Source organism: Daucus carota, chromosome 1 (assembly GCF_001625215.2).
Source record: "Daucus carota subsp. sativus chromosome 1, DH1 v3.0, whole genome shotgun sequence".
NCBI classification, from domain to species: domain Eukaryota; kingdom Viridiplantae; phylum Streptophyta; class Magnoliopsida; order Apiales; family Apiaceae; genus Daucus; species Daucus carota.
In genome coordinates, this window is record NC_030381.2 from 55,199,736 (window position 1) to 55,216,408 (window position 16,673).

The 16,673-nt window shown below is 34.7% G+C and overlaps 1 protein-coding gene and 1 pseudogene across 1 annotated transcript; both read left to right on the forward strand.

Annotated features, from left to right (window-relative positions):
- The first annotated feature begins 989 nt into the window (after window positions 1-989).
- Window positions 990-5,789, forward strand: LOC108213556 (receptor-like protein 7). The gene is made up of 2 exons (XM_017385364.2): window positions 990-3,940; window positions 4,030-5,789. The coding sequence occupies exon 1, from the start codon at window positions 1,034-1,036 to the stop codon at window positions 3,932-3,934; it is 2,901 nt and encodes a 966-aa protein (XP_017240853.2). The 5' UTR covers window positions 990-1,033; the 3' UTR covers window positions 3,935-3,940; window positions 4,030-5,789.
- Window positions 5,790-8,004: 2,215 nt separating this feature from the next.
- Window positions 8,005-11,466, forward strand: LOC108204397 (receptor-like protein 33; annotated as a pseudogene).
- The last annotated feature ends 5,207 nt before the right edge of the window (window positions 11,467-16,673 follow it).

A 16,673-nucleotide genomic window follows, 5' to 3' on the forward strand; every position in this document is an offset into this window, starting at 1 on the left:
TTTAATATATTTTGAGTGGAATACGTTATTGCCAACTCTTATTAGATTATATTTATAAATGTATTTTATATTAGAATTATTATAGTGTGATTTAAATAGTCCGCAAGGGTTAGTTTAGCTGGTTAAAAAGAGGACATGTATCCTCTTGGTCACAGGTTCGACTCTCAAAGGGTGGATTAACGCTATTGCGTGATCCACTCCCAAAGGGTGGATTAACCCTCCAAAGGGTAGCTGTTGCGGGTTCCTAGATTACAAAAAAATAAAAAAATATATAATGTGATTTAAATATTTTTCAAAAAATTTATATGGTTCCAAATTAAAATTGATAAACATAATTTGTTGTGATTTAAATATTTTTCAAAAAATTTATATGGTTTCAAATTAAAATTGATAAACATAATTTGTTTTTGAATTAAGAAAAGGAATCATAAACATGCAATAAGAAGGTAGAATCTATTTTGGATTAAGAAAAAATTTTTGTATTTGCTAATCACATAAATCCGGCTTATTAATTTTAAAATATATTATAAAAAAATTGTGACGGTGAGATTTATATGATTCTACGAATAAAACTGGTAGAAAATATTTATTTGGGATTAAAAAAATCATATACACGTGAAAGACATAATTTGTTTTGGATTCAGAAAAAAAATTATAAATATGCAAGGTGATATCAGTTGCCTTGTAGAACAGAAGTTGATTTTCGAATCTAACGGTGCTTATTTGTTCAATATAAGATGCAACGGATGATAAACTTTTGGACCAGAGAACCATGCGACCAAATTATCTCCCTTACGCTTATTATATATAAGTATATAATATGTCCAATTTCTTTGAGAAAGATGGTTGTATAATTTTTAGTTTAAAATTTTAATTATTTTTATTTTTAATATAATTTACAACTAAAAAGTTTTATTATATTTTGACTGCTTTGTAATACAATTAAATATATCTTAAATACACTTTTTCCTATATATATACGCTAACCTCGAGAGATGTTGAAGATCGTCCGAAACAAAATTTGAAAGGGAAAATGAAAATGAGGAATTGCAACCTCTGTTTTTTCACCATCAGTATGATGCTCATCTTCTTGAAGTTGCAGCACCACCTGGTGGCTTCTTCATTAAGCCCCCACTTGCAGAAACTTGCCTTGTTTCACCTTAAGCAAAGCTTCACAATCACTCCTCCTCGCTTCCCTTGCTCCTATTATTCCTACGAAGATAATGAGGGGTATGAAATTCCTTCTCGGCCAAAGACAATGAGTTGGAGCATGAGTACTGATCACTGCACATGGGATGGAGTTAGCTGCGACAACAAGACAGGGGATGTTATCGGACTGGATTTAAGTTGCAGTCAGCTGGAAGGAGCCATTCTTCCTAACAGCACTCTCTTCCAACTCTCTCATCTCCGCTTCCTCAATCTTTCTCATAACAACTTTTCCCTCTCCAGTCAGTTCCCTCCGGAATTTGGTTTCTTTGCAAAAGGTCTGACGCATCTCAACCTCTCTAATAGTTATTTATCAGGGAGAGTTCCCTCTGGAATCTCTCATTTGTATAAACTAGTCTCACTTGATCTCAGTGACAATGATGGGACTAAACTTGAAGAAGAAGTATTTAAATCAATGTTGCAGAATTTAACGCATCTCGGAGTGCTTAATCTTAATAACGTTAATATCTCCTCTATTTTTCCCGTGAATATCTCTACTTCTTTAAGAGTTCTTCAATTGTTGTATACTGGTATACACGGAGTAGTACCCCAAGAGGTTTTCCACCTTCCCAACTTGGAATTACTTGATTTATTATATAATTACGACCTGAGAGCTACATTACCCAAAGTTAAGTGGGGAAGTAAAGCTACCCTCCAACACCTTCATCTTTCAGAAATCAACATAGATGGAGGTATACCTGACTCAATAGACTTTTTAAAGGACTCATTAGTCAGTTTGTATCTGGGCGGCTGTAATTTGTCTGGGCCTATACCAAGATCCATTGGGCACCTCGTTCAACTTACTCAGTTGGGCCTCCATGATAATAATCTCAATGGCCCAATTTTAACTTTTTTTACCAACCTTACAGACTTAAGATATATCTACCTTGAAGGTAACAATTTTACGGGTCCGTTTCCCTCTTTTCTTGCCCACTCCAGTAAACTAGTTGTGTTGCATATTGAGAGTAATAGCTTTACTGGATCCCTACCTCGTTCGTTGTTTCACCATCCATCCTTAGAGTACTTGTTTCTGGAACTTAATGCATTCACGGGTCCACTACATGAATTTGATTCTTCTCGGTCCCGGCTGCAATATTTTTCTTGTTCCAGCAATTTACTCAATGGATCCATTCCACATTCATTTTCTCAACTTGTCAATCTCACTGACCTAGATTTGTCTTCAAACAATTTCACCGGGGTTTTGGATTTGGAAATGTTTTCAGGCCTCGAATTTCTAGAACGTCTTGATCTTTCTGATAACAGTCTTTCAGTGACAAGTACAATCAGTGGCACTCTCCCTCCTACGCTTATATACTTGGGCTTGTCATCTTGCAACATGAAAGAGTTTCCTCGCTTTTCAACAGATGCAAACATCTTCCTGGATTCTATAGACCTATCAAACAATAAAATTGAAGGGGAAATTCCACACTGGATTGGGTCGCTGGGGTTGTCCTATCTGAATCTTTCTCACAACAAACTAATAGGCGGTCTTGAGCAACTGCCTTGGGGTTATATTAATTATCTTGATCTCCAAGACAATAAGCTGAATGGATCGTTGCCCACCTTGATGTGTAATTCCAGCTCTCTTGAGATTCTAAATCTCTCTCACAACAATTTGAGTGGTGTACTCCCCATTTGTCATACAAATTTGACTCAGCTTTCGGTGTTGGATCTGCGGAGGAATAAAATTCAAGGAAACATTCCAGCAACCTTGTCAAATTTCCATAATCTGGAAACCATTAATATGAATGGAAACCAATTACAAGGAAGCATTCCTTCTTCATTTGCTGAATTTGATTCTTTAGCCGTTCTTGATCTTGGAAATAATCAGATAAATGATACATTCCCCCGGTGTTTGGAAGCTCTTCCAAATCTCCAAGTTCTTGTTCTCAAATCTAACAAGTTTTGTGGTCTTATAAACACGAGTTCTAAGATTGTACACCCATTTCCTAGCTTGAGAATCATTGATCTGTCGGACAATGAGTTTTCAGGTCCACTGCCAGCAAAATACTTCAGAAACTTCAAGGCTATAATGAATAGTGATGTAAGCAAAATAGATCGTAGTTATATGAATCATAGTTTCTATTACAGTGATTCCACGGCTCTGGTGATTAAAGGAGTAGTCATAGAGTTGGTAAAGATATTAACTATTTTTACAACCATGGATGTGTCAAGGAACCAGTTTGAAGGGGAGATTGTAGAATCAATTGGAAATCTGGTGTCACTTAGATATCTCAATTTATCACATAATCATCTCAGAGGCCACATACCACGGTCGATTGGAAAATTGACTGTGCTGGAGTCACTAGACCTCTCATCCAATGAACTTGAAGGAGAAATTCCTCCGCAACTCACTGGTTTATATTCACTTGCAGTTCTAAATCTTTCTTGCAACCAACTTAGAGGCCGTATACCAGAAGGGTCACAATTCAATACGTTTGAAATCTACAGCTACGCCGGGAACTTTGAATTGTGTGGAAAACCCTTGTCAAAAAAGTGTGAAAATTATGTGAGGGTACACAAAGAAGACGAAGAAGATGAGGATGAATATTACTTTTTCAGTGGTTTTACATGGGAAGCGGTGGTGATTGGATATGGGTTTGGAGTGGTGCCTGCATTTATCGCCGGGTACTTGATGTTGCTGGCACGGAAACCAAAATGGTTTGCTGGAATCATTGGCAGGGAATTGGGCCTCAAGATCAGGAGGATGGAGATTAGAATGCGATAACTACAGGTTTGGTGTAATCTGTATCCCATTCCCAGGTCTTGAAAATTCTGTAATAATATAGTAATATCTGCTCTCATATAATTCTATATTTGCAGATTCAGATGGGACAAGCAGGATTCAGATGCATTGCATTGGATTCAGATGGGACAAGCAGGATACAAGTTATGTAGTATTGTTTTGTTCCAGCTCTTATCTGATCTGCAATCAAGTTAATGAACCACTACCTCAGTTGTTAAGCATCTTTCAGCATTTTAATTTTACAACTCACAATAAAAGATTACATGTGTATTAATCTGATCATCATTGGTTTAGATCAATATAGAAGTTCGGCTTTGTTTATTTCTATCCCGGGCTCCTCATTTTTAGAACATATTTGTTGATACTTTTTATGGAACGGTTAAGAATATTCCATAGATTTTTATATTCAGTGCTAGATGATTTTATGTCCTGTTTTCATTCCAATTTCCGTTCATGAACTAATTAAAAATCTGAAAGTGGGTCATATCTGGCAGTGATGCCCACCTTTCTGGACCTGAATTTCATGACCACACAAACTCCAATTCTGCCCAAAAATTGCAGCTGTTTCGTAAAATATTTTTACGTGCTCTTTTGTTTGGACTTGTTTGCTGGACCATGCATATGTTTTGATACAAACATCTTCGTGTATGTTAACACTCTTGTGTCAGTTTCTGGACTCATTGTTAGTAGCCCATTCTTTACGGCAGACATTGAATTGGATTTACTTGAAGAAATGAAGGTTTAAGAAAGTTGAGAACAATTTGTTGATAATTTCCTTCCCTAGAAACTGCACTCCAGCATCAAAGTACCTTTCAAAGACTCCAGACATCATCTCTTGATTATCGAAGACTTGGTCTTGCATATACTGATATACAGTGAATATAGATTTCTTTCATTTCCTTGAAATTGCATTTTTGGAAGTAGCTCTCCAGACTCATTCCCGTCACTTCTTAAAGTCTTATTCCTCCTCAATACTACATACACGTAATATCACACCACTTTGCTCATGCTCAGATGGGTTTTTCTTACAAACCACATATGTTCACTTCTCAGAGTCTTAGTCCTCGTCAATGTATAGAGATAATATCTCACCATTTGCTAGTGCTACAAATGGGCTTCTCCTACAACCACACATAATCGGAGAAAAGTCTGTCAAGTGTCAAGTGGACTTGAAAGACCCTTGTGCATGGATTATTGTATGTCATGAATGCCTTCTGATATCCCTGAAAGTGCAAGCAAGTTATAAAAGTAGCTGGGCAGACTCTTTCTCATCAATACATTCACATTTAAAGCGGGCGTTGATATGCCTCCCTAATTTTCTAATGCCCTAGACGGAATTCTATTACAATCCACATATGATGGGTAGCGATCATCAATTCAAAGAAGAGACTATCAGCAGCTTGCAGGAAATGTCCCCTCTGCATGGATTATCGAAGAAAGGAACTTATACCTATAAAGATGTAGAAAACCAATGGTAAGCATAACTGCATATAAGATACAAAACTAAATTTAATACAAGACTCGTTCTGAGCATTGGAAAATATAATTCATCCTGGTCTTCGTCTTCTACTTCTCCAAATATGCTTTTATTGCAGCCAATGTATTAGTGAAAAGAATTAAATTTAAATTAATTGTAGACCGCAAATATAAGATTAGGAGAGTTTCTACAACCCACAAATTAGTAGACAGACTAATATGGTTAGTTGAGACCATCAATCTGGAGAAACTGTTTCTACAATGACCCATATGTATGAATTATTGAAGAAAGAAACTTATACCTACAATGTAAAGGAAATGGTCACGAGTATATTGCATTTTTAATCCAAATTGTATATGATTCTCTCTGTGCTACTGATAGTTAATAATAAATCTACAACGGAACTTGCAGTTAATCAAGGTATTTAAGTCTACCTTTCTACATTGTTGAATAGTTTGAATTAAATAATTGTAATAAATTTTTTGCTGGATGCTGTGTGAGTTTACCAGAGCTTATCACGGTGAGAAGTTCACTAAAGCTCTTGGAATTAGTAAATAAAAACTCAGGGCAGTGAATTAGAAGTCTGAGTACAAGGCAATGAGCAGGAAACAACATAGGGAGTTTACAACTAGAAGTATCTATTCTCCCCCAGTCTTTTTGTGAACATCAAGAGGCCATTCATATTGCTCACAAACCAGTTAAAAGTGGCAGGACTACACATAATGAATCACACAGTCACTTTATGTGAGAAAAGAAAATTGTCAGGACTGCAATGCATTTCTAGCCCATTTTGTACAGCAGCTCAAACGTTTAAAAAACTTCATTAATTATTTTCTTTTATTGAAACCACACTCATCCATCAAAGTAGCTCTCAAAGTCTAATTTCCATCACCTTCTGATTCTCAAAGTCTTCTTCTTCGTCTTATATTGCACGCCACATATTAGTAGACATACTACATCAACTCTGTAGAAAGAAACAATCTATAGTAGTTGATGTACAATGTTATTATGTAAATGTATAATATCAAAATTAGGAATAGAAATCACGCCCTAATAATTAACCCTCTGCAGGGGTTATTAAAGAAAGCAGCTTATAACTTTAGTTGCTGAACATTTGTGTGGGCCAAATTCAATTTTACACATCATTACTAGATTTACACATGGTATTAGACATCAGTACTAGTATAAGATGTTAATCAAGTTTTGGAATTTCTTTTATTTCAGAAAACAAGTTTTTAACTCTCTTTTTTTTTTGTGGTATTAATTATTTATATCACGCATTTGAGCTTTAAAATTAGCTCTAAATAAAAGTTGATTTTCGCTCAAAGAAACAATGATGTATAAGAAGATTTTCAGAACTGAATTATTTCTTTCCATTTTTACAGTTCCATTCAAGAACCGAAAGCAGCTCACAAAGACTCACTACATCATCTTTCAATTCTCATAGTGTTGGTCTTTGTCTTCTGCTGCTCAAAAATTCTATTACAGCCCACATATCAGTATCATATACCTAATTATAAATAGTATTTAACACTTAACACCATTAAAGATTTGTCTCAGAGACTTACTTCCATCACCTTATGGTTCTCAAACTCTTCGTCTTCTAATGCTCCAAAAGTTCTATTAGTGCAGGCCACATATTGGTAAACAGACTACAATTCATCCAAAATGACCCTCTTATTGGACACTTTGAACACCTCTGTCTGTATATGCATTGGAGAAGAATTATCAGCTCGTTAAAATAACCTCTTCGCATCAACTCTATGGAAAGAAGCAATTCATACCTAAAGTACAATGTTTGGATAAAATTAGGGATAGCAACCGCACGCTAATTTTTTAGTTGAAGCAGGCTACCTTAGTGTAATTAACTGAACATCCCCGTAATTTCTTGACAGGCCACAATTAAGGAAGTTTACAGAATTACATTCCAGAAGTAGCTCCCTGAGACAGATTCGCATCATCTTTCAATCTTCAAAGTTCTTTATACTTATATTATATTTCATGTTTTATTGTAATGAACATAGCAGTTTCCTGTTCAGTAATATTCCAGGCTCAGGTTCTTCATTCCAAGTCTCTGTTACATGTTTGCTACTAAAACGTATTAAACAGTTATTAGTTTATGACTGTATTCCATCTTGAAAGGAGATCTCAAAGACTCATTCCCATAATCTTCAGAATCTCAAGTCTTGATGAACTTGGCCTTCATCATATTTGTACTCTTGTAATTCCATATTAATCAAGTTTAAATATTAAAATTTTTAATTTTAGTAAATTTGTAAAAATAGTAAAATTTGTCTTATTTATAATATTTATAAATCTCTTACTTTCCTGTTACTGTATTCAACTTAATAATTTTTACAAACACTGTGCATCACATAAGTTATGTAAATTTAGAACAAATTATGTCCAATTTATTTAAGAGAGATTGTTATATTGTTTTTACTTTAAAATTAATGGTATCTTTTATTTTTAATATAATTTACAGCTAAAAATATTTGATATATTTTCACACTGCTTCTTATTTTTGTAATATGACTAAACATATCTTAAATACACTTTTTTCCTATATATATGCTAGCCTCTCGAGATGTTGAATAGATCATCCCAAACAAAAAAATTTAAGGGAAATAGAAAATGAGGAATTCCATCCTCTGTTTTTCCACCATCAGTTTGTTGCTCATCTTCCTGCAGTTGCAGCACAACCTAGTGGCTTCTTCATTAAGTCCCCACTTGCAGAAACTTGCCTTGTTCCACTTTAACCAAACCTTAACAATCAGTACTACTAGCTGGGATTGCGAGTACTATTCCTACGATGGATATTACGAAATTCCTTCACGGGCAAAGACAAAGAATTGGAGCATGAGTTCCGATCACTGCACATGGGAGGGAGTTAGCTGCGACGACAAGACAGGGGACGTTATCGGACTGGATTTAAGTTGCAGTCAGCTGGAAGGAGCCATTCTTTCTAACAGCACCCTCTTCCAGCTCTCTCAACTCCGCTTCCTCAATCTTTCTCACAACGGCTTTTACAATCAGTTCCCTCAGGAATTTGGTTTCTTTGCAAAAGGTTTGACGCATCTCAATCTCTCTCGTACTGGATTATCAGGGAGAGTTCCCTCTGGAATCTCTCATTTGTATAAACTGGTCTCACTTGATCTCGGTCGCAACTATAGGGCTTGGGCTAAACTTGAAGAAGAAGTGTTTAAATCACTGTTGCAGAATTTAACTCATCTTGAAGTGCTTAATCTTGAAGGGGTTAGCATCTCCTCTGTTTTGCCCCTGAATATCTCTACTTCTTTAAGATTTCTTGCTCTTGCGGGAACTGAAATACACGGAGTAGTACCTCAAGAGGTTTTCCACCTTCCCAACTTGGAATTTCTTCGTTTATCATATAATGACCACCTGAGAGTAACATTACCCAAAGTTAAGTGGGGAAGTAGTGCTACTCTCCAACACCTTCAACTTTCAGGCGTCAACATAGATGGAGGTATGCCTGACTCAATAGGCTTTTTGGAGTCATTAGTCAGTTTACATCTGATCCAGTGTAATTTGTCTGGGCCGATACCAAAATTCATTGGGCAACTCGTTCAACTTACTCACTTGGGCCTGGCTGCTAATAATCTCAGTGGCCCAATTCTAACTTTTTTAACACGCCTTGCAGACTTCAGATCTATCTTCCCTTGAGCATAACAATTTTACTGGTCCGTTTCCCTCTTTTCTTGCCCACTCCAGTAAACTAGTTGAGTTGTATCTTCATAATAATAGCTTTACTGGATCCCTACCTCGTTCGTTGTTTCACCATCCATCCTTAGAGATCTTGAATCTGGCATATAATGCATTCACGGGTCCACTACATGAATTTCATTCTTCTTTGTCACGATTGCGATCTTTTTATTGTTCCAGCAATTTACTCAATGGATCCATTCCACATTCATTTTCTCAACTTGTGAATCTCACTGAACTAGATCTTTCATCAAACAATTTCACCGGGGTTTTGGATTTGGAAATGTTTTCAGGCCTCAAATCTCTAGGAATTCTTCATCTTTCTTATAATAGTCTTTCAGTGAGAACTACAACTATGGCCACTCTCCCTCCTACGCTTAACGACTTGGCCTTGTCATCTTGCAACATGAAAGAGTTTCCTCACTTTTCAAGAGATGCAAACATCTTCCTCGATTTTGTAGACCTATCAAACAACAAAATTGAAGGGGAAATTCCACACTGGATTGGGTCGGTGGGGAGGTACCCTTTCTATCCAATCCATTATCTGAATCTTTCTCACAACGGACTAATATGCGGTCTTGAGCAACTGCCTTGGAGTCATGTTGAATTTCTTGATCTCCAATACAATAAGCTGAATGGATCATTGCCCACCTTGATGTGTAATTCCAGCTCTCTCCGGGTTCTAAATCTCTCTCACAACAAGTTGAGTGGTGTACTCCCCATTTGCCATACAAATTTGACTTCGCTTCGCGTGTTGGATCTGCGGAGGAATAAAATTCAAGGAAACATTCCAGCAACCTTGTCAAATTTCCGTAACCTGGAAACTGTTAATTTGAATGGAAACCGATTAGAAGGAAGCATTCCTTCTTCTTTTGCTGGATTTGATTCTTTAGCCGTTCTTGATCTTGGAAATAATCAGATAAATGATACATTCCCCCAGTGTTTGGAAGCTCTTCCCAATCTCCAAGTTCTTGTTCTCAAATCAAACAAGTTTTATGGTCTTATAAACACGAGTTCGAAGATTGTACACCCATTTCCAAGCTTGAGAATCATTGATCTGTCGAAAAATGAGTTTTCAGGTCCACTGCCAGCAAAATACTTCAGAAACTTCAAGGCTATGATGGATAGTGATGTAAGCAAAATAGATCGTAGTTATATGAATTATGGTTCCTATTACAGTGATTCCACGACTCTGGTGATTAAAGGAGTAGACATGGAGTTGGTAAAGATATTAACTATTTTTACAACCATGGATGTATCAAGGAACCATTTTGAAGGGGAGATTGTAGAATCAATCGGAAATCTAGTGTCACTTAGAGATCTCAATTTATCTTACAATCATCTCACAGGCCACATACCACGCTCGATTGGAAAATTGACTGTGTTGGAGTCACTAGACCTCTCATCCAATGAACTTGAAGGAGAAATTCCTTCGCAACTCACTGGTTTATATTCACTTGCAGTTCTAAATCTGTCTTGCAACCAACTCAGCGGTCATATTCCACAAGGTTCTCAGTTTAATACATTTGATGCTGATAGCTATGGTGGTAACTTCGGGCTGTGTGGAAATCCATTGTCCAAAACGTGTGAACAAGATATTGTGGAGCAAGAAGACGAAGAAGATGAGGATGAATGTCACTTTTTCTGTGGTTTTACTTGGGAAGCGGTGGTGATTGGATATGGGTGTGGAGTAGTGCCTGCATTTATCAGTGGGTACCTGATGTTGCTGGCACGGAAACCAAAATGGTTTGCTGGAATCATTGGCAGGGAATTGGGGCTCAAGATCAGGAGGATGGAAATTAGAATGCGATACTAAAGGTTTGCTGTAATCTGTATCACATTCCCAGGTCTTGAATATTCTGTAATAATATAGTAATATCTGCTATCATATAATTCTATATTTGCAGATTGGAGAGGCATGAACATTTTGGCATGTAAGTTGATGGGACAAGCAGATTCAGATGCACTGGAATCAACCACTACTTCAGCTGTTTTGCATCCTTTGTCATTTTAAATTTTACATTTTATAATAAAAGTCAAAAAGATACAAGTTCCATGGACAAGTTCTGTATTGTGTAGTTCCAGGGCTCCTTTCAATTTCTAACCACCCTGGACAACTTCTTTACAAAACTAACCACCCTTTTTTTCACTTCACAAAACTGACCACCCTAAATCCTTGGCGAACATTACATGAAATCCCTTATATGTTCGCCCCTGTCAAGGGCGAACATTACTAAAAAAATTTATATGTTCGCCCCTCCCAAGGGTGAAGATATAAGGGCTTTAAACTTCCCATTTACCTCGTATCATTTGCACATATAATGAGTTTATTTCATTTTTAAAAAAATGTAGATATAAAAAATACTGAAAATTCGTTTATTTGATTTAAAAAAAATGTACCTATAATTGGTTGTTTTGTAAATATTGAAATAATATTATTTTATTGATTAAAAATGTCATGAGTTGAAGTGATAATTGAGTAAATTTATTTTAGTTTAATTGGCATAATGAGTTGAAGTGATAATTGAGCAATTTTATTCATAGAGAATATTAAAACAACGATAATACGACTTAAACTGAAAAGGAGAAAACAATCACGACGAAAATACAGACCACTTAATTTTCCAACCAAATATTAGAAAATTTTAAAATTTCATTGACCGCATAGACACAATATTTATTTTTAAAATTTTATTTTTGCAAATAAAAATTTAAATATGAAATTTTCGTTGACAAAAGAAAAAATTAAAAAATAAATTTCGGAACTTGACGGTCAATGCACCTTAAATTACGTGCCGAAAGTCTAACTGGCTCATCTAATTTGAGAAGGAGGGAGTAGTAGGCTTGCAAAATTTCGTATTAGCATTAAATATTAAAAATTCATCGTATTAAACTACTCATAAATACGAATCTAACAAGATCACTCAAGACTATATTTAGTCTTATTGACATCATAAACATGAAAAAAAAAAAAAACGAGGCAATATATTTTAGATAATATAAATATAAACAGATATAAGGTTTTGAGAGCAAGACACAAAAAATATGTTTCCCTTGGTCTCAAGTCTCAACTGCAAGACACCATAAAATGATAGAAATAGATGTGTGGGGTAGGTAAGCCTCAGTCAGCTAGCCAACAACTATGTTCGCCCTTACGGGGGGCGAACATAGTGGTGTTTTTGTGTGGTGTTCGCCCTTGCCAAAGGCTCAAATCAATTATTTCAGCAGCCATGTTCGCCCCTGATGTATATGAATTAAGGTGGTTAGCTTTGTGAATTGAAAATTTGGGTGGTTAGTTTTGTAAAGATTGTGTTTAAAGTGGTTAGTAAATTGACGGAGCCTAGTTCCAGCCTCAGGCTGTTCCTTACTAAAACATGTTTTCTGATGCTTTATAATGTACAATTTACAATATATCAAAGTTTGTAATATACAGTACCAGATGATTTTATGGCCTGATTATCCTTAATCGCTTTCATGAACTAATGGAAATTTGTAAAAGCGGGTTACATTTGCAGCGATGCCGCTATTTTTCCTGAATTTCCCTAGTTGTGAAGATTGTCTAAATCATGTTAGAGTCGCTGCCATCAGTGAATGCATTCAACGGCTTACGGAAATTAGTAGAGATACTAAAGTTGTTTGTTGATAGAATAGAAGATGACAGAGTGTCCATGCGTCATTTTAAGGATCGAGATGTGTAGCTGTGACTTGTATTTATAAAATTTCACAAGATGCTTTACAATGGTAGCAGAGGAGGGCTGGGGATCCACAAGATGTGAATTTGTGTTATTAGAAACGAATTTTGTTGTAGGGGGATTTATTGAATTAGTTCGAAGCACTCAAGTAGAATTGGTTGTAGCAGAGCAAGAAGCTGAGCACGACCATAAGAATTTGAACTCTTGAGGCAAATTTTATCTCTAATTGTAAGCCTTCCACTAGACAGCAAGGTTAGAAGAAAGATTGAGTCGATGTGTGGATATAAAATTAGGAATACTATTACCTCTGACGCCCATGACATATCGATGAGGCATGAAAGTTGGGAACAGGGGACGATTGGCGTATTGGAATGGAAGTAGAAAACTTCTTCAGAGCTTGATGCTCTCGAAGATACAATCTGATGAGAAAGCATAACGATGATCATGACTCTGCCCTTACTCTAAATCAGTAAGATCAACCTCTCTACACAATTCACTAATACCACCTCTTTATAACATTTTCACTCCTAGGTGATGAATAAAGTATCATGAAACATATTTTGTATAATGAATTATATTTTTTATTATATTCCTTTTTTAAAATATATTGCATATTACACTGCTTTTTAATTCTATTTGAAGCATTTAATTAATTTTTAGCTGTAATTTAACTTTCAAGGTAGCATTATCAGCATGAGGAATAGGCAGAGCTTCCAGATGCTCTCTTCTGATAGATATCATTCAGCACTTGCTCTGAGTTTGTTGATCAACCAGGCGACTTTCAACATTTCACATTTTTAAGCATTTAATTAATTAATCATCAGTCTTGTATTTAGCTTGATCGAAAATAATTGCTCTCTTCGATTTATTTGCCTACTTGTCGACGTGTTTATGTAGCGTGTCTCTACTCTGTAGCTTACACATCATTGATTCATATTATTTTCTCCTTAGGAACTTGAGAGACATTTGGCATCAAAAGAAGCTTCTCTCCCGCAAGAACCATTTTCCCCTTATGACATTTTGGTGTTGGTGAGAGTGCAGCGACTTTTGATGAACTTGGCCTGTCTGGCAGACAGGAGGCCCTGTTTCTAGAGTTAATATAGCAGATATAGTTATTGTAAAATTGTAATAGGATCTCGAAGAGTTTACCCAGATGGACCAACTTTGTTTGTTAGTTGGATGTAAAAGTTGTTTAGAGATGGGTATTTTGTCGAAGTTTGTATCTATTGGGTATTTCGTCTTTTAGTCAGACTATGGCTCATACAGTTTCATACAGTTTGAAGTTGATATCAAATCTTAGATTAAATTACTGAACATTGTTTCTTGAATTCGATATCGAATTTTAACCGAAAATATGTTCAGTTCTAATTTAAAAGTTATGCAAATTACATTAATAATATTATGTAATTCTTGAATATTCTGTAATAACATAGTACTATTTGTCTCTCATTTAATTCTATATTTGCACCTGTGGACGTTAACAGATTGGAGAGGCATGAACATCTTGGCATGTAAGTTGATGGGACAAGCAGGGTTCAGATTCATTGGAATCAACCACTACTTCATCTGTTTTGTCATTTTAAATTTTACATTTTACAATAAAAGTCAAAAGATACAAGTTCTGTTTTGTTTAGTTCCTTCCTTAGGCTCTTCATTACTAAAACTTGTTTGCTGATTCTTTATAATGTACAATTTACAATACATCAAACTTTTTAATATAGACTACTAGATGATTTTGTGGACTTTTTATCCTTAATTGCTTTCATGAACTAACGAAAATTTTAGAAGTGGGTCACATCTGCAGTGATGCCGCCATTCTCACTAAATTTCACTAGTGAGGAAGTTTGTCTAAATCATGTTAGAGTCGCTGCTATCAGTGAACGCATTCAACAGCTTATCTCAAACTGGTAAGGGATACTAAATTTGTTGATGACAGAGTGTTCTTGCGTCAGTTTAAGGATCGAGAATATGTAGCAGTTGAATGTATGTATGTTGGCGTTTTACATTATGTGAGATTATTGTTTAATTACAGGATCTTCATCTCTAAAACATGTTTTCTGCTATATCTTATCTTATAATCTTACAAAATATCAACCTCGTCCATCTTCTATTTCGATTGCTTTGCTTCAAAACGCCTGTTCAAAGGTAAAATGATATATATTTCATTTCATCTATATTTTTCTTTTACAATTTTTAGTGATGTCATGTTTATCATGTTACATTCTGATCCTAACATCATTTCATTGATCAATTTCAAACTTCTGTTCTCTTCATTCCAGGCTCGGGCTCTCTCTCTAGTCTCTAGTGCAACAGAGGACAGAGGAAGGCTGGTGCATTGAAATGAAAGTAGAAAACTTCTTCAAAGCCTGGCTGACCACGGATGTATGATAAAATCAAATATATATATATATATATATATATAATAATAATAATAATAATATTTTATTTTGATTTTAGATTTTTTTTCTGTTTTGTATTTTGTTTTTAGAAAATAATATTTTTATTCATGTTATTTTCTATTTGGTTCAAAATCCTATTATTAGGATATATTTCTAAAAATTAATAAGATCAAATACCGTATTATTTTCTGGAAATTAATTTGTTATATTTAAATTTAAAATCTTTTATAAATTCAAATAATCATTTATAATAATTTTTTATCAAAATCCATTATTATTAGAATATCTATTACATTTTCTAAAAGATCTCCTGATATTATGTAAGTTGAAGGTTGAATATTATTTAATAATATTTTTATTTTATTTGTATTTTTAGTTAAACTGCAAATTTTGCATGTAAAATATGTTAGATACATTTTTTTAAATTACACATTTTTTTATTAAATATAAATATTATACTAATATTATTTAGTTTTATATTGAGAATTTGAGAGTAGAAGATTTGCAGATTTATATTATTTCAATTTCAAAACTGCAATCTTGTCTTGAAGAAAGAATAAATGCCGGGAAATACTTGCAATCTAGCTCAAAATTGAAGTAGTTCATAATCTGATACATGTAGAGTCATGTGTAATGCATTTATGCCTTGGTACTTCTAGAGTTCTAGACCGACAGAGCAAAGATTATGTACATGGAGCACTAATATATATGCTTTTAGCTTAACAGTAGTCTATATTCATTTTAATATGCAAACCTACTTTACATATCATGTTTAAAAAATATTTTGATTTTTTTTAACATTTATATTTATTCAAAAAAAAAATTTAAAAATAATGTGCAAAAGCATGAGGTGATCTCTTTCTCATCACATTTTACTCAATTCTTTATATGTTTTCTGAAGTCTCTTGCCAACATACATGCATGAACGTAGTTATGTAGTAATATAAAAATTCTTGGCCTAAAGAAACACTCACTTTCTGTCTTGTCCTCATCACCTTTCTAGAAAACATAGTAAATATATGAGCTGTAACTTAGAAATTTGATTTGCAACAATACACACACATGATAAATACATTACTAACATGTTGGTCTTTGTTTCTATTTCAGCCCTACAATTTTGAAAATGGAAAATATTTTACACCTAACTACGAACCTGGTTCGAAGATCATTCTCTATGGGGTACTGATAATTAACAAACAGAGTTACACTATTGTCATAGTATTAGACATCACTACTAGTATAAGATGGTAGTAAGTTCATTATCAAGGTCCAGGCACAAACACTTCTCTAGTTCTGGAATTTCACCGAACTGAACCATTTATTTCCATTTCTGCAAATTGCATAACATCAACTTTCAATTTTCAACATCTTGATCTTGGTTCAAAGCAGAAATGATAATGATGAGGATGTTCATCACCTGTTTTTTGAAA